The 23388-nt window shown below is 40.7% G+C and overlaps 1 protein-coding gene across 1 annotated transcript; it reads right to left on the bottom strand.

Annotated features, from left to right (window-relative positions):
* Nucleotides 1-17625: 17625 nt before the first annotated feature.
* Nucleotides 17626-20067, bottom strand: LOC138901060 (uncharacterized). The gene is made up of 5 exons (XM_070188786.1): nt 19960-20067; nt 19273-19316; nt 18439-18916; nt 18169-18360; nt 17626-18102 (listed from the first exon to the last, which is right to left on the bottom strand). Exons 1-5 carry the CDS (start codon nt 20065-20067, stop codon nt 17626-17628), a joined length of 1299 nt encoding a protein of 432 aa, XP_070044887.1.
* Nucleotides 20068-23388: the final 3321 nt, after the last annotated feature.

Raw genomic sequence — 23388 nt, forward strand, 5'->3', positions numbered from 1 at the left:
CCAACCTTTGCCACTTCAGGATCGGGAACTTAGTCCTAAAGAAGGTCACCATCAACACTCGAGATCCTAATGAAAGGAAGCTCGGCCCGAATTGGGAAGGACCCTATCAAGTCCTCGATATAGTCAGAAAATGGTCCTATAAACTCGGAACGATGGACGACGAACCATTACCAAACAACTGGAACATATCACTTCTCAAACGATATTATTGTTAAGGTATGACTTTCTCCCTTCTTTCGTTTATATATATTCAGCACTAACTCATTGTAGGAGTTCAACCAAAGACATTGAGACCTCAGGTTTTAAAGTATGTGTTGCACTCTTTTTCCCTTAGATCGGTTTTTATCCCAATTGGGTTTTCCCGGCGAGGTTTTTAACGAGGCAACAATTATGTGCTACCTGAGGACAATTCAATGGTATCCAAGGCTTCTTTGCAATTAACCTCGAATACTGGAGGGCATCACCCTCGGATGTTGTATTCTCGAGAATAGTACTTCATGTCAAAGGGCCTCAATAGGGAAGCTTTGTAATAGATCAAACGGTCAAGTGAACCGTGTTCATATAAATTAGTCGAGCCCCGATGGCAAAACATGTGCGCATGTATAAACTATTCAAAGAAGCATTCTCTCTTCATTTAAACATTTTGTGTCTCAAAGAAAATTATCTACTATACAAACTTCATGCTTATGATATTGCGAGAAACGACTCAAGAGCCAAAGTGCAATATACACTCGGGGACTACCATCGATGATAGGCATATTCGAGTTATTTAAACACAAATGCATAAGACCTAAAAGAGGCACCCCTCGATCTATAGGCCAAGGCCACCATTCTCGGGGACTGACATTTCAAACAAGTTCGAAATGTTAGTGGGAAATAAGCCCAAGAGGCGTACCCGAAGGCTACGGCCAAACTAAAGGCTACGGCCAAACTAAAGGCTACAGTCTAAATAACGCGGCTCGGATACGTCTGAATTCCGCAATAATGATAGGCCTTACAAATTCTCTGAAAAATCAATTAAAAAGGCTACCCTTGGCAAATAATCAAAAGGGCTTCGATAAAATCAGCCCTCGAAAAACCTTAAGAGGTATCAAATTATCTTTAACACAAATGTGCTAAGGCACAAAAAGTAAAAGTGTTTCAACCGACATCGGACCCTCAAAAAACCCAATGGGTAATAAGCCGAAAGGCGGAAATAATAGTCGTCTTTTAGAGGCCATATGGGCCCAACCTAAAAGAGCCTAAGGACCAATACATTTAGAGTTCGAGAATTTGTTCTCACTCGACTCGGACCTAAGGGTTCCACTATTCCGAGTTCAAATAAAGTTGATTTGAACTTAGCTCAAGGATCCTCCATAAAATCTTAAGGGGTATGTTACTGTAAGTTCGAAAATTACCCATTATTTGATTAAAAAAACCTAAGAATTTATTCTATTCTAAGTTCAAAACATACTCAAACTCAGTTATAAAAATAGTGCAGTCATGGCATCGATCAAGCCATCCGAAATCTCGAATATATTATTGAGCTCAGGGACTCGCCCTTGCGTGTCTAAAAAACCTAAGGGTTTTGTTCTAAGTTCGAACTAGTGTTCACTCGATTACGGAGGCTGCAACAATAAAACTTTCATAAGGAAAGAGCACAAAACACGTTTGAACATAAAATTGAGAAGACATTCAAAAGAAATTTTTCTATTATATATTCATAGAAACAGTTATGTAAAAGAGACCGATCAAGGTCTTACAAAAAGATAAACTAAGTCCTAACTACGGCCGGTTTCGACCTCTTCTTCGGGAGAAACTTCTCCTTCATCGGATCCACCTCGACTGCCTTCTTCATCATCGTCTTCGTCGTCAAAGGAGGCAAGCTGCCTGGCTTCAGCTCAAGCACCTTGGCTCAGGCTATCTCCTCGGAGAGGTAAAAACCTCGAGTATGGATTTCCTCGAGGGTTTCAATCCGGGATTGACACTTTGCCGAGTCAATGATCCATTGCTCTCAGTCAGAAGCCTCCCTTAGCTGTATTTGAGCAGCCTCATCATCGGCCTGGTACATGGCAATGGACTTGTCCGCCATGACTTTTGTCTTCTCGATCTCCGCATTGGCCTTAGCATGCCCGGTTTTAAGCTCCTCAATCTTCTTAGCTTGGGCCAAACTTTTCTCTTTGACGCCTTAAAGTTGAACCTCGGTCGATGACAGTCTGGCCGAGGTAGTTTCTTTTTCCGCAGCCAGGCGATCCATATTCTCCTTCCACCGATCACAATCAGCTTTTACCTGATCGACTTCTCCCCAAAGTAGCTCGATCCTTTCAACCTTTTGCTGCAGCTGAGATAATGAAGCATTAGCCTCCATAGTTGGGTCGAGTCCGTACTTTATCAAAAGGATTCTCACCTGCTTTTCTAACTCGGCTTCTTCCTCATGAACCTTGGCCAAATCCGCTTGAACGTCCTTTATAGTTTCGTCTTTTTGGCCGCAAAGAAGCTTCAGAGCGTTCCTCTCCTCCGAGACCTTTTGGTTCTCAGTTTCACACTGGCTGAGGTCAGCTCGAAACTTGGCGAAGGCCTATACAAAAAAGGAAAATACAAGTTAGATTTAGAGAAAAAAGAGTAAATAAAAGAAAGTGCAGTAAACTAATTCTTATCCGAGATAAGAGACGTTCGGCCTCTTCTAAAAGAATAGAGGCGTCACCGATATCAGAGGCATCATCGACTCCAGTAAAGTAATCCCGAAAGGGATCCCCTACACTAGAGCCTCCGTCTATATCATGGGTCGTCAACTCTCAAGCTTCCCTTAGTGCCTCCTCAGAAAATGTCGGAAGAGAAGGCAAGTCACATGTTGTCATGTTCCCGAGCAAGTCGCTCGGAACGCTCTAATCGATCTTCGGGGTCTCAGAACCGGCCCCGTCCGATGTAATTGCAGATGGCCGAGAAATGGCCTCGACCTCTGGTAATTCGGGACCCTCACCCGATTTCTTTTTGGAAGCCTCCTCGACACGAGGCTTGATTTTAGCAGCCGCCGTCGACTCAGAAGGTTTGGTGACCTCGACGGCTTTCCTAGGTCGAACTGTCAGTGCCGAGGCATTTTCCTCTTCTTCTTCTCCTTCTTCTTCTTATTCTTATTATTCTTCTTCTTTGTCTCTTAGTTTTTGGACCGAGTCCATCGTGAGAGCGATTACTTTCCTCCTTAACCTTCGAGGATTGGGCTTGGGGTCCTCGGACTACGAGGCAGTTTTCCTCTTCTTGTCTTCCCTCGGCTTCGGAACCGGGGACTTGGTTTCTTCCTCGCCACTTGAAGGCCTCAAAATGGCATCCTTAATCAGGCCTGCATGAAAGAAAATTAGTGACGAATGGAGTATAAATAGTGTTTCAGAACATGAATAAGGAGATCCTTACCATGGTCCTTGGTCTCCCATCTGCCCTTTGCCAAATCACGCCATGCGCGTTCGGCATATGTGGAAGTTGAGGCTAACTTCCGAACCCAATCTTCAAGGTCAGGTACCGCTTGAGGCATCCAAAGAACAGCTGCATGTTGAAAGGGGATGTCAGGTGAAGTCGAAGAAGATACGAAGGACAAAGTTTAAAAGATCACTTACGGTTGAAGTTCCACTCTTCAGGGAACGACATCTTCTCTTCCGGGATAATGTCGCAGGTCCTCACCCGTATAAAACGGCTCATCCAACCCCGATCCTTATCCTCATCGATGCTCAAGATCAAGGCCTTCGTTGCCTGGTGTTGGAGCCTGTTTAGTCCTCGGTAGATTTGAGGCCGGTACAATAGCATGAGGTGATTTAGAGTGAACTCTATCCCCTCGGCCTTGCTAGAGAAGAAGCGCAACATGATTACTATGCACCATAGAGAGGGGTGGATTTGGCCAAGGGTGACCTGATATTATTTACAGAGATCAATAATCACTGGATCGAGGGGACCCAATATGAAGGGTAAGTGTAAACACTTAAGAACCCCTCCACATAAGCGGTGATGCTCTCTTCGGGAGCAGGAATTTGCATCACGACCTCGGGACCCCAGTTGCAGTCCCTCTTCACGGCCTCGAGGTAGATCTTCAATATTGAGCACATGTACATCGACACATGCTCACATCGGCCAGGGATCAATGAAGGGTTTTCGACCTTGAAGTCGGATTTTAGAGTATACGGGACGGGAACATATTCATGGGGAAGCGGGTCTGGCGGCAAGGCCGGGAAGAGGAGCAAGTAGACTTCTCCTTATGCGGTAAAGTCTTTGAGGTTTTTGCCATTTGTATAAGTAAAGAAGAGCGAAGAAAGATGAAAAACTGGTAGTTTCAGTGCTAACGACGGTGGCTCTACAGACGGCGAAAGGTAGGAGACGAAAAGAGTGAGAATACTTAGAGGATTGATTAGAGCAAAGAAAAGTTTGATTCAATGAAAGAGCAAGTATTTATAGGTTCACGACGAAGGTTCGGTGGCGTTAGTGGCCGACCGCTAACTGACAAACATTAATAATTTGGGGAACTGAACTGATGGGACATTTCGATCATATCCATCACTTATATCATAAGGACGACGTTATGATCAAGGTTTCGGTAAATCAAGGCTCAAACCGTTTCTTATCATTTTATTCCAAGGAACGCTGGGACTAACTGTATACGGTCAAAATCGAGCATGTCAGATTTCATAGGCACGAGGAGCTTCCTCGAGAGTAAGCTCATGATAGACCAGGCTCGAGCTCAATGGCAGAGTATGGAGCATGAAGATCGAAGTGCTCGCTGAACATCTATACCGAGCATGACCGACTTCGAGTAAAGCATAATAACGGAATGGCGAAATATTAGCAACCGACCGAAGATCTCGGCGGAAATCCCGGAACATATCGAATCAAGCGGTTATTGACGCCAATCATGGGATCTGTTTTTGTTATTAGAATTGTACCTTATTTAGGATTCCTATACTATATAAAGAGGGACCCTATTTATTTGTAAGGGGCATTGATTCACTGATAAAGATATACAAAGCTGCTCTCTATTTTACTTACTATCCATTATAGTTCATCATTGTTTATCTTCTGCTCTTTAGTGTTCTTCTTACCCAACCTCGAGACCATCCCGAATCGAGGTCGAAAGCGCTGCTAGAATACTGGTTTGATTTATTTTAGTATTCAGATTATTTATTCAATTCCTTGTTTGTCAATTGGTGTTGGATAAAATCACGTATCCTTAAAACCACTAAATAAGTTTAATTGTTACTTAAATTTTAGAGTAAACAATGTGCAATCTATAGATAGTTTAGGAAATAATCGAAACAATACTAAACCCAATTCTATTCGATTTCCTCCTCCCATTAATTATTATCTATCTTCATTATATTTCATAACAGATAATCAGCAAGATTAGCAGGTTAAAGAATCATGGTGGTGATTCCTTTTTCTATTCTATTGTGAGATGATGCAATTCCAGAAAGCTAATAATATGCCAAAATCAAAGATCTTTTGCAGTTTGGTAGACAAAATAGATCTAAATTGTCTACACTACAATTTTCCTAATTTGATAAACCAAGTCAATTCAAAATTTCAATGGAGAAATAAAATTCGCTCATAACCTATAGAAACATTACGCAAAATAATGATACAACATCAAGATACAACTAAACTAGATCTAAAATATCATGAACACTACACTATAATAGCCACAAAAATTCCTATCAGAGTGTGAACCAGTGTGAGCTCACCGTCGCCGATGGCATTAACTTGTGGACTTGCTTCTGGGTTTGGCAAAAGTGTACTTGCCTCCGGAGGTGGCGTAGAGAAAAGGAAATGGGAGTAGATATAAGTAACTCTCCATGTCACTAAGAAAAAAAAAATACAACATAAGTATACCATTAGTGTCTTGAGAGAAAAAAAAAAGGAACAGAGACGAAATGATAGTAATAAGCTTAATAGAGGAAAAAAAGAATGCAACCAATTAACTTAATAACAGTTTGTAACTTACTCATTACTTTCTTATTCGGTACCACTTTTTTTGCATATCTACACATATATGCAAATCTCGGTGCCTTGAGGCTAAAGCTCTTTGGCTTCCTTACTCTCCGTTTATTGGTTCCAGCATGACCAACTTTCAGCTGGAAGGCGCTCAAAGCGTTCCCGGGATCTTGAAGCCATGATTTGATTACGTCACTATTGCAACAATCTTCAATTTGTTGTGCGGGAGGTGTATGTGTAGTCATGTCCACAAACATTGGGTCCCTCTTGCAGCAATGTTGGGTGTCCCTTCGAACCGTGAATAATCTCCTTTCTTGGTAGTTAGACCTCCAAGCACCCTCCAAACTATTTCGTGTTTGGCCCATGTCCAACTAATTTGCCATCTTGGTGCTTGAATAGGATACTTCTGAAAATTATAAATGCAAAAATCAACCTGTAGAAAAAAGTATTCTTTGGGTCAAACAAAGCTCCAATAATCTCTAGATGATAACTTAAGCGACTAGTGAAATTGTTATCATCAGAAAATAAATATGAACTTCTATGTTTGCACAAATGTATCCATCTGGAGTCTAAGTCTTGATGTCCCACTTGATGGTAATATTTTCATTGGAGTCGTGTCCATCATAACAATCTGCATACATAGAAATAAAATCTGAAAACTGAAAACATACATAAAATAGAATGCAATACTTTATGGGTATGTCCGGGTATTACACAATGAAGCAACATAAACCAAATAGTACAAGCAAAATTGTACAGTAAACCTGAGCAAACAGGAGGGAGCTGCCTGCTTGCGGGGCTGGTCTAGGGTTGTACCTTAAAGCGGACAAATTTTGTAGACCGATTCTAATATTTCGGACTGACCTTGATTAAGAAGCTTGCAATGAGGACCAGAGTTGGTGTTCCCAGTTATATCTGAATTTCCATTGGAGTCTTGTGCATCATAACCATCTGCATACATAGAAACAACATAAGAAAATTGAACGCAGACAACCCAGATTAAGGTAAACGACAAGGAACTATAGTTCAAAGAAGTCAAAAATAGCTTCTAGAGTTTACCGAATCAATAAACATACAATTCAGTCATATGGGCAAGGCCAAAGTCATAAGAATTTCAAGCTATCATAACTTCCATATACACCATTGGTAAGATAACATTTACTTTAAATATGTTTTGCAGTGGAAGATTTAATAAACACCTAGAAAAATAAACCACCTCCCTTTTTCAGTCACCCCCTTTCTGACTTCCAACTTGCGGCCAACAAGAATGCAATTTGCAACTAACTTTGTGCAATACTCAGACCAAAATTATACAGAAACTCAAAACTCCTACAACACAATAGCAATGAAAGACAAATATGACTCTTATCTGGATAAAAATATGCAATCTTAGAGGTAGAGAGCTCAGACCAGCTAAAATCAAATAATACACTCAAACACTACCAATCCTATATATCCTACAAAAGTTGTCTCATGCGTACTCCCGAAAAATGGCTTACACGAATATAAAAAAGATAGTTATGCCCAAACCTTATTAACTTATAGTATACCAGACAACTTGCTTATTCAGGATATCAACTTCAAATCGATTAACTTAGAAGATGAATCTCAAAATCTATAAACTTGGATAATATCATTCCGGTATCCACCACTTGTAAGCAAAGAATCTATGACCGCACAATTAATCGCTAAATATTCATGAATCACTACCTTAAGGAAAAAAACTATAGCTTGAAATTCATCAATTATGTGCCCATAATTTAAGCTAGAAAAAGCTCTCTAAAAAAAGAATTAAAAAACATAATAACATCCAAAGAACAGAGAAGATGAATATATTTTCAAAATAACAGTCTTTTCTCTCCCAACTCATTATCACCTGCTTTAACCAAAATGATGACATTGCTGTAAATTTTAAATACCCAAAAATATCACTGAGATGCTACCTTAATATTCTATTTCACGTCACATACATTATACTCAAACAAGCACACGAAAATACTCCAGAAAATGATTTGTCAAGGTATAATACTATCAATGGAAAATGAGAACTATTTTTATCTGTAATAAACGTATGCTCAATAGAAGTGCGGGAGACATGTTTACCCAAAGCTAAATTTTAATAAAGCGTATTTTTTTTCCTTTCTTTTTGTCTATGGTGTAGTTATTGTACAAAACATAATATTAATATTAACGTTAGTTTATTTTTTACTTCCTTTTTATCTGTAATATAGTTGTCATACAAAATATAATATGGAGTATTAATATTTACATTGGTAAGAAAATTCAAGTTGATTAGATTTTAACCACGTATATGTAATGCGTTACCTTGGATCTTATTGTAAAAATATTATTTACCAATGTGAAGATTTAAGTAGCTTAATTCAAAGTTCTAAAATATTTTTATTGTTAAAAAATATAGACAATATTGTTTTCTACTTTTATAAAGAGTTTGTACTTTGTTTTCTCTTTTTTCATTGTGTAAGCGAAAATAAGGAACAACCGACGAACAATTCAACGAATGGAGAGGAATTCCGAGCTGCCTGCAGTTGATCCTCCTGACTACGTTTACGACGAATCTGTTCTTACGTTCAGCTTGAACTATAATATGCGAACAATGTACAAAGGACTGGGGACGAAATCCAAACCACGCACATCATCGTTTAATCCCTTAATCAACTTTTTCATAATCTTCTAATTCAGAAGAGGAACAACAAACTGCAACAATAGATATTGTGATCACGAGAACACAGGATGAGGTGCTTATAATTTCTAATTCCCATGACAATTATTATCTAGTGCGAGAAACCAATATCACATACATAGGGTTTAAAGTAGAGTACAAATAACAATACAAACACCTTTTCTCTTTTGTACTAGGAGTAATGCTCATTAGGGATTTGTCTAGGATTTTTCTACTTCAATTTTTAAATAACCAACACTTATGCTAAGAAACGAATATGTTGTCGTTATTTAATTCTTATCATATATAAGATTAAAAGAACTAGAGCAGAAACAAACCATTTTGATCCTCTGATCGTTTTATTTCCATAGCTATATAACCAAAAAAAAATTAAAATAAGCGAATCGAAGTAATCTGTAACAGATCAAACCGATAACACGTTCTTTATGTGCAATAATGGAGGTTGCCTCAACATTCTTAAATTCAAATGTGTTAATTACCACGTTCTTTACGTTATTATTATTTATTTTTTTTGTAAAAGATATATGTCAAGAAAAATAGAACATTTTCTCACATACTTTCAGATGTTTGGTTGGTAATCTTATGGTATAATATTCGAGCTTCGAAAAGCTTAATTAAAGTGCTAGTCTTATTTACATAGCTTGGCGAAAATGATTGGTTAAACTTAGTGTATACGGTCGAAATAGATTTCGCCCTTCGTACGATTGATCAAGGTCGAAACATAATAGATCAAAAAAAGACTTCGTAATATCGAGATGGGTTCCGAAGATGGCACAAACAAGCTTCGGATTCCAGGTATAGGTCAAACACCGAGTTCGAAGTCATCATCGAGCTCGGGTCCGAATCGATCTATGATGAGATGATTTCGAGCTTAAGGGGCAGAGGCCAACCGGGACCGAGGCCGATCGAGCTCGAGCTCATAGACATGAGCGGTGGCAAACACACTAAGGGAGAGAATCTCGGCGAAAATTAGGGAAAAGGTAATTTATCATGGATTCTCTACTATATATTTTTAATTATATCTAAAGTAGGATCCTCCACTATAAAGAGGATGTCTACATTTTTGTAGAGGGCAGTGTTTTTTGCTTACATTGTAATTCAATCACCATACTCTCCTATATTCAAGGATTATTCTTTTAAGCATCATTAATTAATTCATTGTGCTTAGTCCTAAAAATTATCTTCTCTCCAACCTTGTTTATTTTGCATTCTTTGCAATCCATATTTGATATTTCTATTTATCCCAACGATTTATATCATGCTACATCACATATCCTTAGAACTACGTATAAATTCAACTCTATCCGTTTTTCGGGTAAACAGTTTGGCGCCCACCGTGGGGCTAAGGTAACAGTGGTTATTTGATACGAATCTACAAAAACACACCGTTTTGCGCTTGTTTCCGAAAGTATCTTGGATTTTGGATTAGCAACGACTAACTACCAATCAAATGGCCTCACCTATCGAGAACGAAACCGGTTTCCAAGATGAAAACAACAAATTGACACCTAGTACCGAAAGACCACTTGTCAACGTCGTTGGAGCTCGAATCGAAGTGCCGATAGATATCAAATCGCATGTGGTCATTGAGGCGAACCTACATTCTGAACCTGAAAATAGCATTCATGGTGGCACTCGGTCTGCAGCTCGAGATACCCATAACGTTGAGGAAAACGGTGTCATCTTGCGTATGATTTTTGAAATGTTGCAAGCTCCACAGGTAGCAATAGCTTAGTTGCAGAGCCAAACCCAGCTACCGAGTAGGCCGGAGCCCAATCCACCTCGAGAAATCGCCCACAGAATGGAGACAGCCATAGTGAGGTCAAATGAGCAAGAATCGAGGACTACTCCCGAAATTGCTAAAATACTCGAGGAGCTCACAAAGCGAGTCGAAGCCAACGATAAAAAAGTAAAAACATATAAATCTAGGGTCGATCAGATCCCGGGAGCTCCACCAATGATAAAAGGATTGGATTCCAAAATATTCGTGCAAAAATCTTTTCCCTCAAGCGCAGCCCCAAAACCAATCCCCAAAAATTTTCGTATGCCCGAAATTTCCAAATATAACCGAACGAGTGACCCCAACGAACACGTCACTTCTTACATGTGTTCCATCAAGGGCAATAATTTAGAAGATGATGAAATCGAATCTGTGTTGTTAAAAACATTCGGAGAGACCCTCTCGAAGGGAGCAGTGATTTGGTATCACAACCTACCACCGAATTCCATCGACTTATTTTCCATGTTAGCAGATTCTTTTGTAAAAGCACACGTCGGCACCATATAAGTCACAATAAGTAAATCAGACCTTTTCAAGGTAAGACAAAAGGATAACGAGATGCTGAGGAAGTTCGCATCTCGTTTTCAAATGGAACGAATGGATCTGCCACCAGTCACAGACGATTGGGTTGTTCAGGCTTTCACTCAAGGTTTGAACGAACGAAGTTCGACGGCTTCATGACGGTTGAAGCATAACCTGATCAAATACCCAGCCATCACATGGGCCGACGTGCACAATCGGCACCAATCAAAAATTAGGGTCGAAGATGATCAGTTGGAGTCTGAACCCGCTGATTAAAGGGATATTAATCGAGAACAAGGTCCGATCAGGGATCGATACCGACCGTACAATGGAAACCACAGAATCAGTGAATCGAGACATAACCCTGGACAAAATAACAAATGAAATGATCGAGGTCAAGGGTCCCGAGGGATGATGAACAGAAGTAGGTTCGACAAGCCTGCCGGATCCAAGGAAGCGCCTCGGTTATCGGAGTATAACTTCAGCATTGATGCATCCGCCATTGTGTCGGCTATCGAACACATCAAAGACACTAAATAGCCTCGACCCATGCAGACCGATCCTGCCCAGAGGAATACTAATAAAATGTGCGAATATCATGGCACCCATGGCCACAGAACGGAAGATTGCAAGCAACTAAGAGAGGAGGTAGCTCGGTTATTCAACAAAGGGCACCTTAGAGAATTTTTAAGCGATAGGGCGAAGAACCATTTTATAAACAGGGATTTCGGCAAGCAAAACGAACAAGAAGAACCACAGCACGTCATTCACATGATCATTGGTGGCGCCGAGACCCCTCAGGCACCGGTGCTTAAACGCACTAAGACATCGATTGTGAGAGAAAAATGATCTCGAACTCAGGATTACGCACCCATAGGAACTTTGTCCTTCAATGATGAAGATGCAAAATGAGTCATACAACCTCATAATGATGCACTGGTAATATCCGTACTTTTGAATAAAACTAAAGTTAAGCGTGTGTTAATTGATCCAGGTAGCTCGGCCAACATCATTAGATTGAAGGTGGTAGAACAACTCGATCTACAGGACCAGGTCGTACCCGCAACCTTAGTACTAAACAGATTCAATATGGCATGTGAAACCACCAAAGGAGAGATAATTCTACCGATAAATGTGGCCGGGACATTCCAGGAAATGATGTTCCACGTAATCGAAGGCGACATGAGGTACAACGCCCTTTTTGGAAGGCCATGAATCCACAACATGGGAGTTGTAGCTATGACCCTACTCCATGTCCTTAAATTCCCAACATCGAGGGGAGTCAAAAACAGTGTACGGAGAATAACCGGACGCAAGAGAAATATTTGATGTCGAGGAAGCGAATCCAATATCCTCATCTTCGCCAATAAAGGGATCGGGCTAAAAAGGGGAACGAGATATCAAATAGCAATCACAGACATCAGCTTTAACCCAACTAGATAATCAGAAGATCGATGAAGATGATGATCAAAGGATCCCTCGATCCTTCGTGGTTCCCGATGATTTTGACGCTACCAAATCAATGATTGAGGAGTTGGATCAAGTCACACTAATCGAGCACTGTCCCGAATGGAAGGTATACCTAGGAACGGGGTTAACCCCCGAACTCAGGAAAAAACTTATTCAATTTCTTATCGATAACGTAGATTGTTTTGCCTGGTCCCATTTGGATATAACAGGGATCCCACCGGATATAACAACACATCGGCTAAGCTTGGACCCTAGGTTCAGATCGGTGAAGCAAAAGAGAAGACCCCAGTCCGAGGTAAAGCACACATTCATAAAGGACGAGGTAACCAAACTTCTCAAAATAGGGTCCATTCGGGAGGTGAAATATCCTGAATTGTTAGCCAATGTAGTTGTAGTGCCTAAAAAAGGGAACAAACTTAGAATGTGTGTAGATTATAAGGATTTGAACAAAGCATGCCCCAAAGATTCCTTACTGCTGCCCAACATCGATCGCATGATCGATGCCACGACCGGCCACAAGATCCTTACTTTTCTCGATGCCTATTCCGGATATAATCAGATCCAAATGAACCCAGAAGACCAGGAAAAGACTTCATTTGTCACCAAGTAAGGAACATATTGTTATAATGTGATGCCATTCGGGCTAAAAAAATACAGGAGCTACTTACCAACGCCTAGTAAATAAGATGTTCGAGGAACAAATAGGTAAATCAATGGAAGTTTATATTGATGACATACTAGTTAAGTCCTTGCACGCAGAGGACCATTTGACCCATTTGCAGGAAACATTCGAGATTTTAAGAAAATACAACATGAAGCTCAACTCGAGAAATGTGCTTTCGGGGCCGGTTCGGGCAAATTCCTTGGGTTCATGGTAACAAATCGGGGGATCGAGATTAATCCCAATAAAATCAAGGCCATCGAAGACATCACCATCATGGACAGCGTGAAAGCCGTACAGAGGCTAACGGGACAGATTGTAGCCTTAGGCCGATTCACTTCGAGGTCGTCAAATCGAAGTCATAAGTTTTTCTCTCTACTCAAAAAGAAGAACGATTTTCGCTTGGACCCCGGAATGCCAACAGACATTAGAGGAATTGAAACGGTATCTATCGAGCCCACCACTGCTTTATACTCCAAAAACAGACGAAAAACCTTTCTTGTACTTGGCAGTATCGAAAATTACGGTAAGCGGTGTACTAGTTCGAGAAGAGCAAGGTACGTAATTTTCCATTTATTTTGTGAGTTGAGCCTTACGAGAAGCAGAAACTAGATATCCGCACCTAGAAAAATTGGCACTTGCACTAATAAGCGCCTCTAGAAAGTTTAGACCGTACTTTTAATGTCACCCCATATGCGTATTAACCACTTACCTGCTTCGTAATATTTTGCACAAGATCGAACTATTAGACCGATTGGCCAAATGGGCCGTCGAACTCAGTGGGTACGATATCGAATATCAACCCCGTACGGCCAACAAGTCTCAAATTGTAGCGGTCTTCATGGCCGATTTCACGCTGACCCTCGTACCCGAAGTCGAAAAAGAACTCTTATTGAAATTGGGTACGTCATCAGGGGTATGGACCCTTTTTACGGACGGGGATTCAAACGTGAAGGGGTCCGGACTAGGCATCGCTTTAAAGCCACCCACGGGTAACACTATTAGGCAATCTATCAAAACTACCAGGTTGACTAACAACGAGGCCGAGTATGAGGCCATGATTGCAGGTCTCGTGCTAGCTAAAATCTTGGGAGAAAAAGTCATTGTAGCCAAGTGTGACTCTTTGCTGGTGGTAAATAAAGTAAACAAAACCTTCGAAGTTCGAGAAGATAGAATGCAAAGGTATTTGGACAAACTGCAGGTCACTTTGCACCATTTCAAAGAATGGACTTTACAGCATGTTCCACGAGAGCAAAATTGTAAGGCTGATGCACTTGTAAATTTGGGATCATCGGTCGAGGAAGGCGAGATAAGCTCGGGGACTATCGTTCAACTCTCGATATCCGTGATCGAAGAAGGTCATACCGAGATAAATTCTACGAGCTTAACCTGGGATTGGAGGAATAAGTATATTGAATACTTAAAAAATGGAAAGCTCTCATTGGACCCTAAAAATTCGAGGGCCCTACGAACCAAAGCTGCTCGATTCACATTAACTGCAGATGGAACGCTATACCGAAGGATATTCGATGGACCATTGGCAGTATGCTTAGGTCTAGGAGACACCTATTACATCCTACGTGAGGTGCACAAGGGCACTTGTGGAAATCACTCCGGTATTGATTCATTAGTCCGAAAAATAATCAAGACAGGGTATTATTGGATCGATATGGGCAAAGATGCAAAGGAGTTTGTTCGAAATGTGACAAATGTCAAAGGTTTGCACCAATGATCCATCAGCCCGGAGAGCAACTTCACTCAGTCTTATCCCCATGTCCATTCATGAAATGGCGAATGGATATCGTCGGTCCTCTGCCATCGGCCCCAGGTAAAGCTAAGTTTATTTTATTTATGACTGACTATTTCTATAAATGGGTTGAAGCACAGGCATTCGTGAAAGTAAGAGAGAAAGAGGTTATAGACTTTATCTGGGATCATATCGAATGTCGATTTGGGATACCCACCAAAATAGTGTGTGACAAAGGGAAATACTTTGTCGGCAGCAAAGTGACAAAATTCTTCGAAGACCACAAAATAAAAAGGATATTATCAACATCGTATCACCCCAGTGGGAACAGACATGCCGAATCAACGAACAAAACTAAACGGACATGCCGAATCAACGAACAAAACTATCATTCAAAACCTAAAGAAGAGGCACAACAATGCTAAAGGAAAATGGAGAGAAATCCTACCCGAAGTCCTTTGGGCATATCGAACAACATCAAAATCTAATACGGGGGCAACCCCGTTATCCTTAGTATATGGCTCTGAAGCCTTGATTCCAGTCGAAGTCGGGGAACCTAGTGCTAGGTTTCAATATACAATAGAAGAGTCAAATAATGAGGTTATGAACACTAGCCTTGAATTATCGGATGAAAAATGAGAAGCTGCTCTCGTCCAATTGGCCGCCCAAAAGCAGCGAATCGAAAGATACTATAATCGAAGAACCAAGCTTCTCCATTTTAAACTCGGGGACTTAGTGCTAAGAAAAGTCACCCTCGGTACCCGAAATCCAAACGAAGGAAAACTAGGACCGAACTGGGAAGGACCGTATCAGGTTCTCAAAAACGTCGGAAAAGGATCATACAAGCTCGGTATTATAAAAGGCAAACAACTATCAAGCAATTGGAATGTGCCGCACCTAAAACGATACTACTGCTAAGGTACGACCCTCCCACATTTGTTTACATTTCGAAACTAACCCCTACAGGAGTCCGATCAAGAGCTAGGATGGATCCTTTAATACGAAGCCCTAGGTCTGAAAGCACGCGTTGTACTCTTTTTTCCTTAGACCGGTTTTATCCCAAATGGGTTTTTCAGCAATGTTTTTAATGAGGCAACCAATAATCGTGCTATACTTAGAAACAATTCGAGAGTATCCGAGGCTTCTTTACAATCGACCTCAAATACTGGGGGGCATTAGCCCTCAAATATATCAAGTTCTGATGCAAGAAATTTATTTCGTAACAACATGGTTCCAATAGGAAAAGGTGTAAGAGCCAAATGGTCAAAACGAACCATGCTCATGTAGTTGGCCTGATCCCTGACACAAAACATGAACACATGTATAATGACTTGCAAAGAAAGTTCTCTTCTTTACCGATATCTTGTATCCAAGAAAAATTCCTCTATTTCAATATTTATTATGCAAACGGGATTGAGTTCGAGCAAGCACTCACTCGACTATTACGCCTACGGGCTACTCTTATTCCAAGTTCGAGCAAGCACTCACTCGACCATTACACCTACGGGCTATATTATTTCAAATTCAAAATATTCACTCGACTAATAAGCCTACGGGCTATTCTTATTCCGAGTTCGAGCAAGCACTCACTCAACTATTACGCCTACGGGCTACGTTACTTTGAGTTCGAATCATTCACTCAACTAATAAGCCTACATGCTACTCTTATTCTGAGTTCGAGCAAGCACTCACTCGACCATTACGCCTACGAGCTACATTACTTCGAGTTCGAAACATTCACTCGACTAATAAGCCTACGAGCTACATTACTTCGAGTTCGAAAATATTCACTCGACTATTACGCCTACGTGATACATTACTTCGAGTTCGAATCATTCACTAGACCATTAAGCCTACGGGCTACATTACTTCAAGTTCGAAACATTCACTCAACTAATGAGCCTATAGGCTACTCTTATTCCATGTTCAAGCAAGCACTCACTCGACTATTACGCCTACGGGCTACATTACTTAGAGTTCGAAACATTCACTCGACTAATAAGCATACGGGCTATTCTTATTCCGAGTTCTAGCAAACACTCACTCGACCATTACGCTTACGGGCTACATTACTTAGAGTTCGAAACATTCACTCGACTACTAAGCCTACGGGCTACATTACTTCGAGTTCGAAAACATTCACTCGACTATTACACCTACGAGCTACATTACTTCGAGTTCGAATCATTCACTCGACCATTAAGCCTACGGGCTACATTACTTCGAGTTCTAAACATTCACTCGACTATTAAGCCTACGGGCTACATTACTTCGAGTTCGAATCATTCACTCGACTACTAAGCCTACGGGCTATTTTTATTTTGAGTTCGTTCAAGCACTCATTCGACTATTACGCCTACGGGCTATATTACTTCGAGTTCGAATCACTCACTCAACTAATAAGCCTAAGGACTGCATCATACTTTAAGTTCAAACAATCACTCAACTCGATTACTAAGCCTATGGGCTACCTTATTTCAAGCTTGAGTAAGCGCCCACTCGGTTATAAAGGCTACAAAGTCCAAATTCTATCAAATTGCCTAAATCCTTATGAAAACATTCATAAGACATGAATAAAATCTTCACAAGGCATGAAACAAAACATAAGCAAGTCGGTAAAACAAAAAGATATATATATATATATATATATACAAGATTGTTTACATGATTGATTGCAACATAAAAATTAAGGGTTATGTTTCTTGGCTACCTCCACCGGGCTCCCCCCCATTCTCTGACCCGCTCTTACTCTCATCATCATCATCATTATCATCATCGTCGTCATCAGAAGCCAAGGCTTAGGCGTCGGCTTCGAGTTCTTTTGCCATTTTTATATCTTCAGCAAGGTCGAAACCTCGAGCATGGATCTCCTCGGGGGTCTCCCTCCAGAATAGGCACTTAGCAAGTTCAACGACCCAATGTGCTCGAGTATCGGCGGTCTTGGCTGCCTCTCTTGCTTGGACTTGGGTAGCTTCAGCATCGTCCTGATAGATGGCCACGAGTGTATCCGCATCGGCCTTTGCCTTTTTAGCATCATATTCGGCCTTGGCAAGTCCAGAGGCCAACCGAGCCTCGAGCTCCTTTATTCTTCTTGCTTGAACCGAGCCTTTCTCCTTCATACTTTGAAGTTGGTTTTTGGTCGATGATAATTGGTCTCGAGCAGCTTCTTTCTGTGCAGCAAAGCAGTCCATACCTTCTTTCCACTTCAAAGACTCCGCTTTTATCACATCAACCTCCTCACGGAGTTTCCCGATCATCTCAATTTTCTGCTGCGGCTATGAGACCGAAATATTAGCCATCATTCTGGTATTGAGCCCATAGGCTTTTAAAAGTATCATTACCTGCTCGGACAAGTCGGCCTGATCTTGGTTAGCCTTGGACAACTCAGCCCGGATGTCTTTTATTTCCTCTCCCATTTTCCCTAAGAGGAGTTTAAGGGAGTTCCTCTCCTCCGTAACCCGTTGAAGATCGGCATCATTTCGATGCAGCTCGGTTCGGGACTGAGAACATGCTTCTCGATGAACTGTTGCGGCCTGCAAAGAAAGAAGAAATGAAGTTAGAAAAGAAAAGCAAACATAAAGGTAATGCCAACAAAATAATTTAAGGCTTACCTGATTCAAAGCCTGCTGCACTCCGTAAAAAAGATCTGATGCATCACTTGTACCGGTAGCATCCTCGACACCGGTAAACAGGTCACGAAAAGGATCCCTTCCATCATGAGGCATGTTTAATTCGAGGGCCCCAAAAGCTTGGGCTTCCTGAATCACCTCTGCAAAAAAAGAAGGGAAGGTGGGCGAGTCTTCGATTTCTACTACCCCAAGTGAATCACTTGGAGCATTCTCTTCGGTTCGAAGACATTCGGGGAGAGCCCCATCAGACATATCCCCCATTCGTTGGATTTGATGGGAAGCATCTTCGATCTCCAACAACTCGGGGACTCCGCCGGAATCTTTCTCTGATATATCCTCAAACCGAGGCAGAGCCTTATGAACCACCATTGATCTAGCTGCCTGTGGAACGTCGGTGGTCTTCTTCATTCTGGCCGCCAGCGCCGACCCATCATTTTCTTTTTCTTCTTCGTCTTCATCCCTTAGACATAGAACTGATTCTACGATCAAAGGAATGGTATTCTTGTTCGGCTTACGAGCCGTCCTCTTCTTTTATTTTGGATCTTAGGGAGCGGAGGCTCTTTTCCTCTTATTATCTTTCACCGGCTTTGGGACAAGGGCCGAAGCCTCTTCCTCAATGGACGAGGGCCTAAAAACTGCATATTTGCCCACACATACATATGGAAAGATTCATTGAAGTATATAGAAAGAATCTCGTTCGAACTACCAAAAGGTATGAGGAAGGGGCTTACCATGATTTTTGGCCTCCTATCGGCCCTTTGACAAATCACGCCATGAGCGCTCGGCGTATGTGGAGGTCAAAGCCAGAGCTCGTACCCAGTTCTTGAGATCGGGAACTGCTCTAGGCATTTAGTGAACCGCTGCATCACAAAAAGAGGAATATCAATGACAAAAAAATAGAAAGGCAAAATATAAATAAGTAACAACAGAATTACACTTACGTTTTATATTCCACTCCTCGGGAAAAGGCATCTTTTTAGTCGGAATCAGGTCCAAAGTCCTTACTCGAACGAACCTGCCCATCCAGCCTCGATCCATGTCCTCGTCTATGCTCGAGAAAAGAGCCTTGGTAGCCCGACGCTGAAGTTTTATTAACCCTCCTCGAAAAAGGCGAGGATAGTATAATCGGATGAGGTGGTCGAGGGCGAACGACATCCCCTTGATTTTGTTCACAAAGTATCGAATCAAAATAACGATCCGCCAAAAAGAAGGATGGACCTGGCCTAGGGTTATTTGGTATTATCGGCAGAAGTCAATAATAACAGAGTCGAGGGGACCTAACATGAAAGGGTAAGTATACACACTTAAAATCCCTTTCACGTAAGTGGTGATATCTTTGTCAGAAGAAGGGATTATTATTTATTTATTCTCCCAATTACAATCTTTCTATATCTATTTAAGGTGCCTCTCGGTTATCGAACACATGTACTTCGATACTGGCTCGCATCGGCCGGGAACCGATGAGACTTTATCGACCTTAAAATCAGAGGTAAGAACACACACCTCAGGAACGTACTCCTCAAGCCGTGGCTCTACCGGTGTTTCGTCGGCGGCAGACTGTGAAGATGAAGCTTTCTCTTTTTGAGGAATAGTTTGTGATATTTTCGCCATTTTCAAATTTAAAGGTCGAGAATAGAAGAAAGTAACAAAGATTTGGTAATTTTGAAGAAGGGCTTTTGCAAAGAGGAATCACATATTTGTGAATAAACTCAGTTGATACAAAAAACAACTTGGGAAATTTGGAAGATTGAAGATGTAAAAGTGATAAATGGTAAAAGGAAGGGCTATTTATAGATTAAAGCAATGGCGGTTCAGTATCAGCGGTGGTCGACCACCGTCTGACATGCATTAAATGCCTTGAAAAACTAAATCGATGGTACAGTTATCACGTGCGTCATGATCGAGCCCAATGTAAACGTCAGCTTATAATCTAATCGAGCCATTAAAAAATCATATTTTTTATCACCACATCCTTCCCGATAAACGAGGGGACTATCTATATACGGTCAAAATAGATTCTGGCCTTCGTACGATTGATCGAGGTCTAAACATAATGGATCGAAGAAAGACTTCGTAATATCGAGATGGGTTTCGAAGATGGTACAAACAAGCTTCGGAATTTAGGTATAGGTCAATCACCGAGTTCGAAGTCATCATCGAGCTCGGGTCCGAATCGAACTATGATGAAATGATTTCGAGCTTAAGGGGCAGAGGCCAACCGGGACCAAGTCCGAATCATCACCTGATCCCGAGTCCATATCGAGCTCCACAAGCACTAACGACCAGCACTGAGGCCGATCGAGCTCGAGCTCACAGATAAGAGCCGTTACAAACACACTAAGGGAAAGAATCTCAGCGGAAATTAGGGAAAAGTTGATTTATCATGGATTCTCTACTATGTATTTTTAAATATATCTAAAGTAGGATCCTCCACTATAAAGAGGATGGCTACATTTCTGTAGAGGGCAATTGTTTTTTTGCTTACATTGTAATTCAAGCACCATACTCTCCTATATTCAAGGATTATTCTTTTAAGCTTCATTAATTGATTCATTATGTTTAGTCCTAAAAATCATCTTCTCTCCAACCTTGTTTATTTTGCATTCTTTGCAATCCATATTTGATATTTCTATTTATCCCAATGATTTGTGTCATACTACATCACATATCCTTAGAATTACGTACAAATTTAACTCTATCCATTTTTCGAGTAAACACTTAGTATATTATTAATTAGTTTCTTAAAAGATGAATTCATATCTCTCTTTTTTATAAATAAAAAAAAATATTACACATAGGTGGAAGGGGAAAGTGGAGGTGGAAATTACGAGGTGGTGAATCGAACTGTCACGAACAAGGTCAAAATTAAGATAGCCAAAAAAGTTGTTGAGTATCAAGATTTTGATGATTAACAAAGTTTGTTTAAATGCAATGATTCAAAGAACCAGGTCCTCAACGTAGCTGCTTAACTGTTCTAAGAACCACCTCCTCAGGGTAAAGGACCAGCTCTTCTGGTTGATGATTGTACGTCTGTGCAAGACAGTAACTTTATCTCAAAGTTATCCAGGTCCGAGTTTGGTGGAAGAAGGCTACTACATGTGATAAGGGTTGTTGCCCAAGAAGATATGAATAATTCAGTTTGAGACAAGAGTCCCAAAACTTGTGGAGTCCTTGGAACAGTAGGAGTTCTATCAAAGGAAAGGTTGACTATGCATAGGACTCCTAGAAGATCCCAAAGTCCAGGCGTTTAAATACTATATACTTTGGACTTTTGATTTGTTCCTTCACACATCAATTGGAGAATTATTTGTTGTCCACTCTAGTCGAGTACCAGTATTGTGTTATTCTTGAGTCAGTCTAGTGAATGTATTTTAGGAAATTGAGCTGTAATCAAGTGTCAAAAACAATTATTGAGTTGGAGTGAGTATTTGCTTTTCAAGTTAGAGTAACTTGTAAATCAAATAGTCGTTGTAGGAGTACTGAAAAGTATTGAATTACAGTCTTGTAATTGATACATTTTGGCTCATTGTTCTAGTAGAGTTGAAGCTGAAAATCCTACGTAGTAGGACGTGGTTTTTGTGCCTTTTAAGCCGGAAAATTTTTCATGTAAAAATCGATGTGTTTACTTTACGCTTACTTTACTTAAAGTTTAAGGAACATGGTAAATAAGCAAGTTCTTTAGTAAATTATACGGCCACTTAAACTAACAATTGGTATCAGAGTAGGTTCTCTCACACACACGGCTAGAACCTAGAGAGATCTTGGAGGTAAGATGAGTGTTCTATGTGGAATTAATGAAGCACAATCAACTACCAGACCACCCATGTTCAATAGAAAATATTACAGTTGGTGGAAAGCAAGAATGAAAGACTTCCTGACAGCTGAATACTATGAATTATGGACCATATTGAAGAAAGGTCCATTTACTCCTACTAAACAAAATGCACAAAATGAAACAGTTCCTAAGGACCCTTCTGAATTTGTGGCAGCAGATTTCAGAATGATGGAGAAGAATGCAAAGGCTAAGAAAGTCCTTATCTGTAGACTTGGTCCTGATGAGTACAGTAGAATCTCTATGTGCTCTAACGCAAAGAAGATATGAGATGCACTCCAAACTACTCATGAAGGAACAAACCAAGTGAAGAGATCAAGGATAGAACTACTTATAAGAAACTCCTTCGATATCCTCCACTGTACCTACATCATCATTCCCTATTCTTGCTACTCTCACTATCCCCACCTCCACTACACCCCCACTTCCAAAACCAACCACCAATGTATCTATGCCTATTGCGAAAATACCTCTAAGTCAACCAAGGTCAATGATACTCCAAGAAAATCTGTCAAGAATGTCAAGGTAGTGTCGGATGCTACTACTCAAGTAGACATAGTGGTCAAGGAAGTTCATGGGAATCATTTCCAGTCACTACTAGTCATGTAAAAATCCCTCCTTCAAAATTATATGTTTTCATATCTGCTATAGATGTTGCACCCTTAGACACTCTCCCACACACAAATGAGAAACCACAAGTGGAGAAATTCACTGTAGAAAATGATGCAAACAATCTGGGGAAAGAGGTAGATACCACTATTGTGGTGCCTCTGGTTGAGGGGAAAAGAGGTAAAGAACCAGTACAAAAGAAGGCATCTGATGATCTTTCATTTAGTTGGACGGAGGATGAGGATGATAATGGGGGTGAAAAGGATGAAGGAGTTGTGGACAATCATGAGAAGCATAATGCTCAAGACATATCTAATGAAGAAGAAAAGAGTGAGAATGAGGGAGATTCTGTAGAAGAAAAGGGGAGTGATACGGATGATATGATAGGTGAACAAGTAAATGATTCTGCAGAAGAAGAAAATAATAGTGAAGAAGAACGTAATTCTGAGAGCGAGGGTGAGGATCAAGAAAAATTAAGTGAGAGTGAATGA

Source organism: Nicotiana tomentosiformis, chromosome 11 (assembly GCF_000390325.3).
Source record: "Nicotiana tomentosiformis chromosome 11, ASM39032v3, whole genome shotgun sequence".
Classification (NCBI taxonomy): Eukaryota; Viridiplantae; Streptophyta; class Magnoliopsida; order Solanales; family Solanaceae; genus Nicotiana; species Nicotiana tomentosiformis.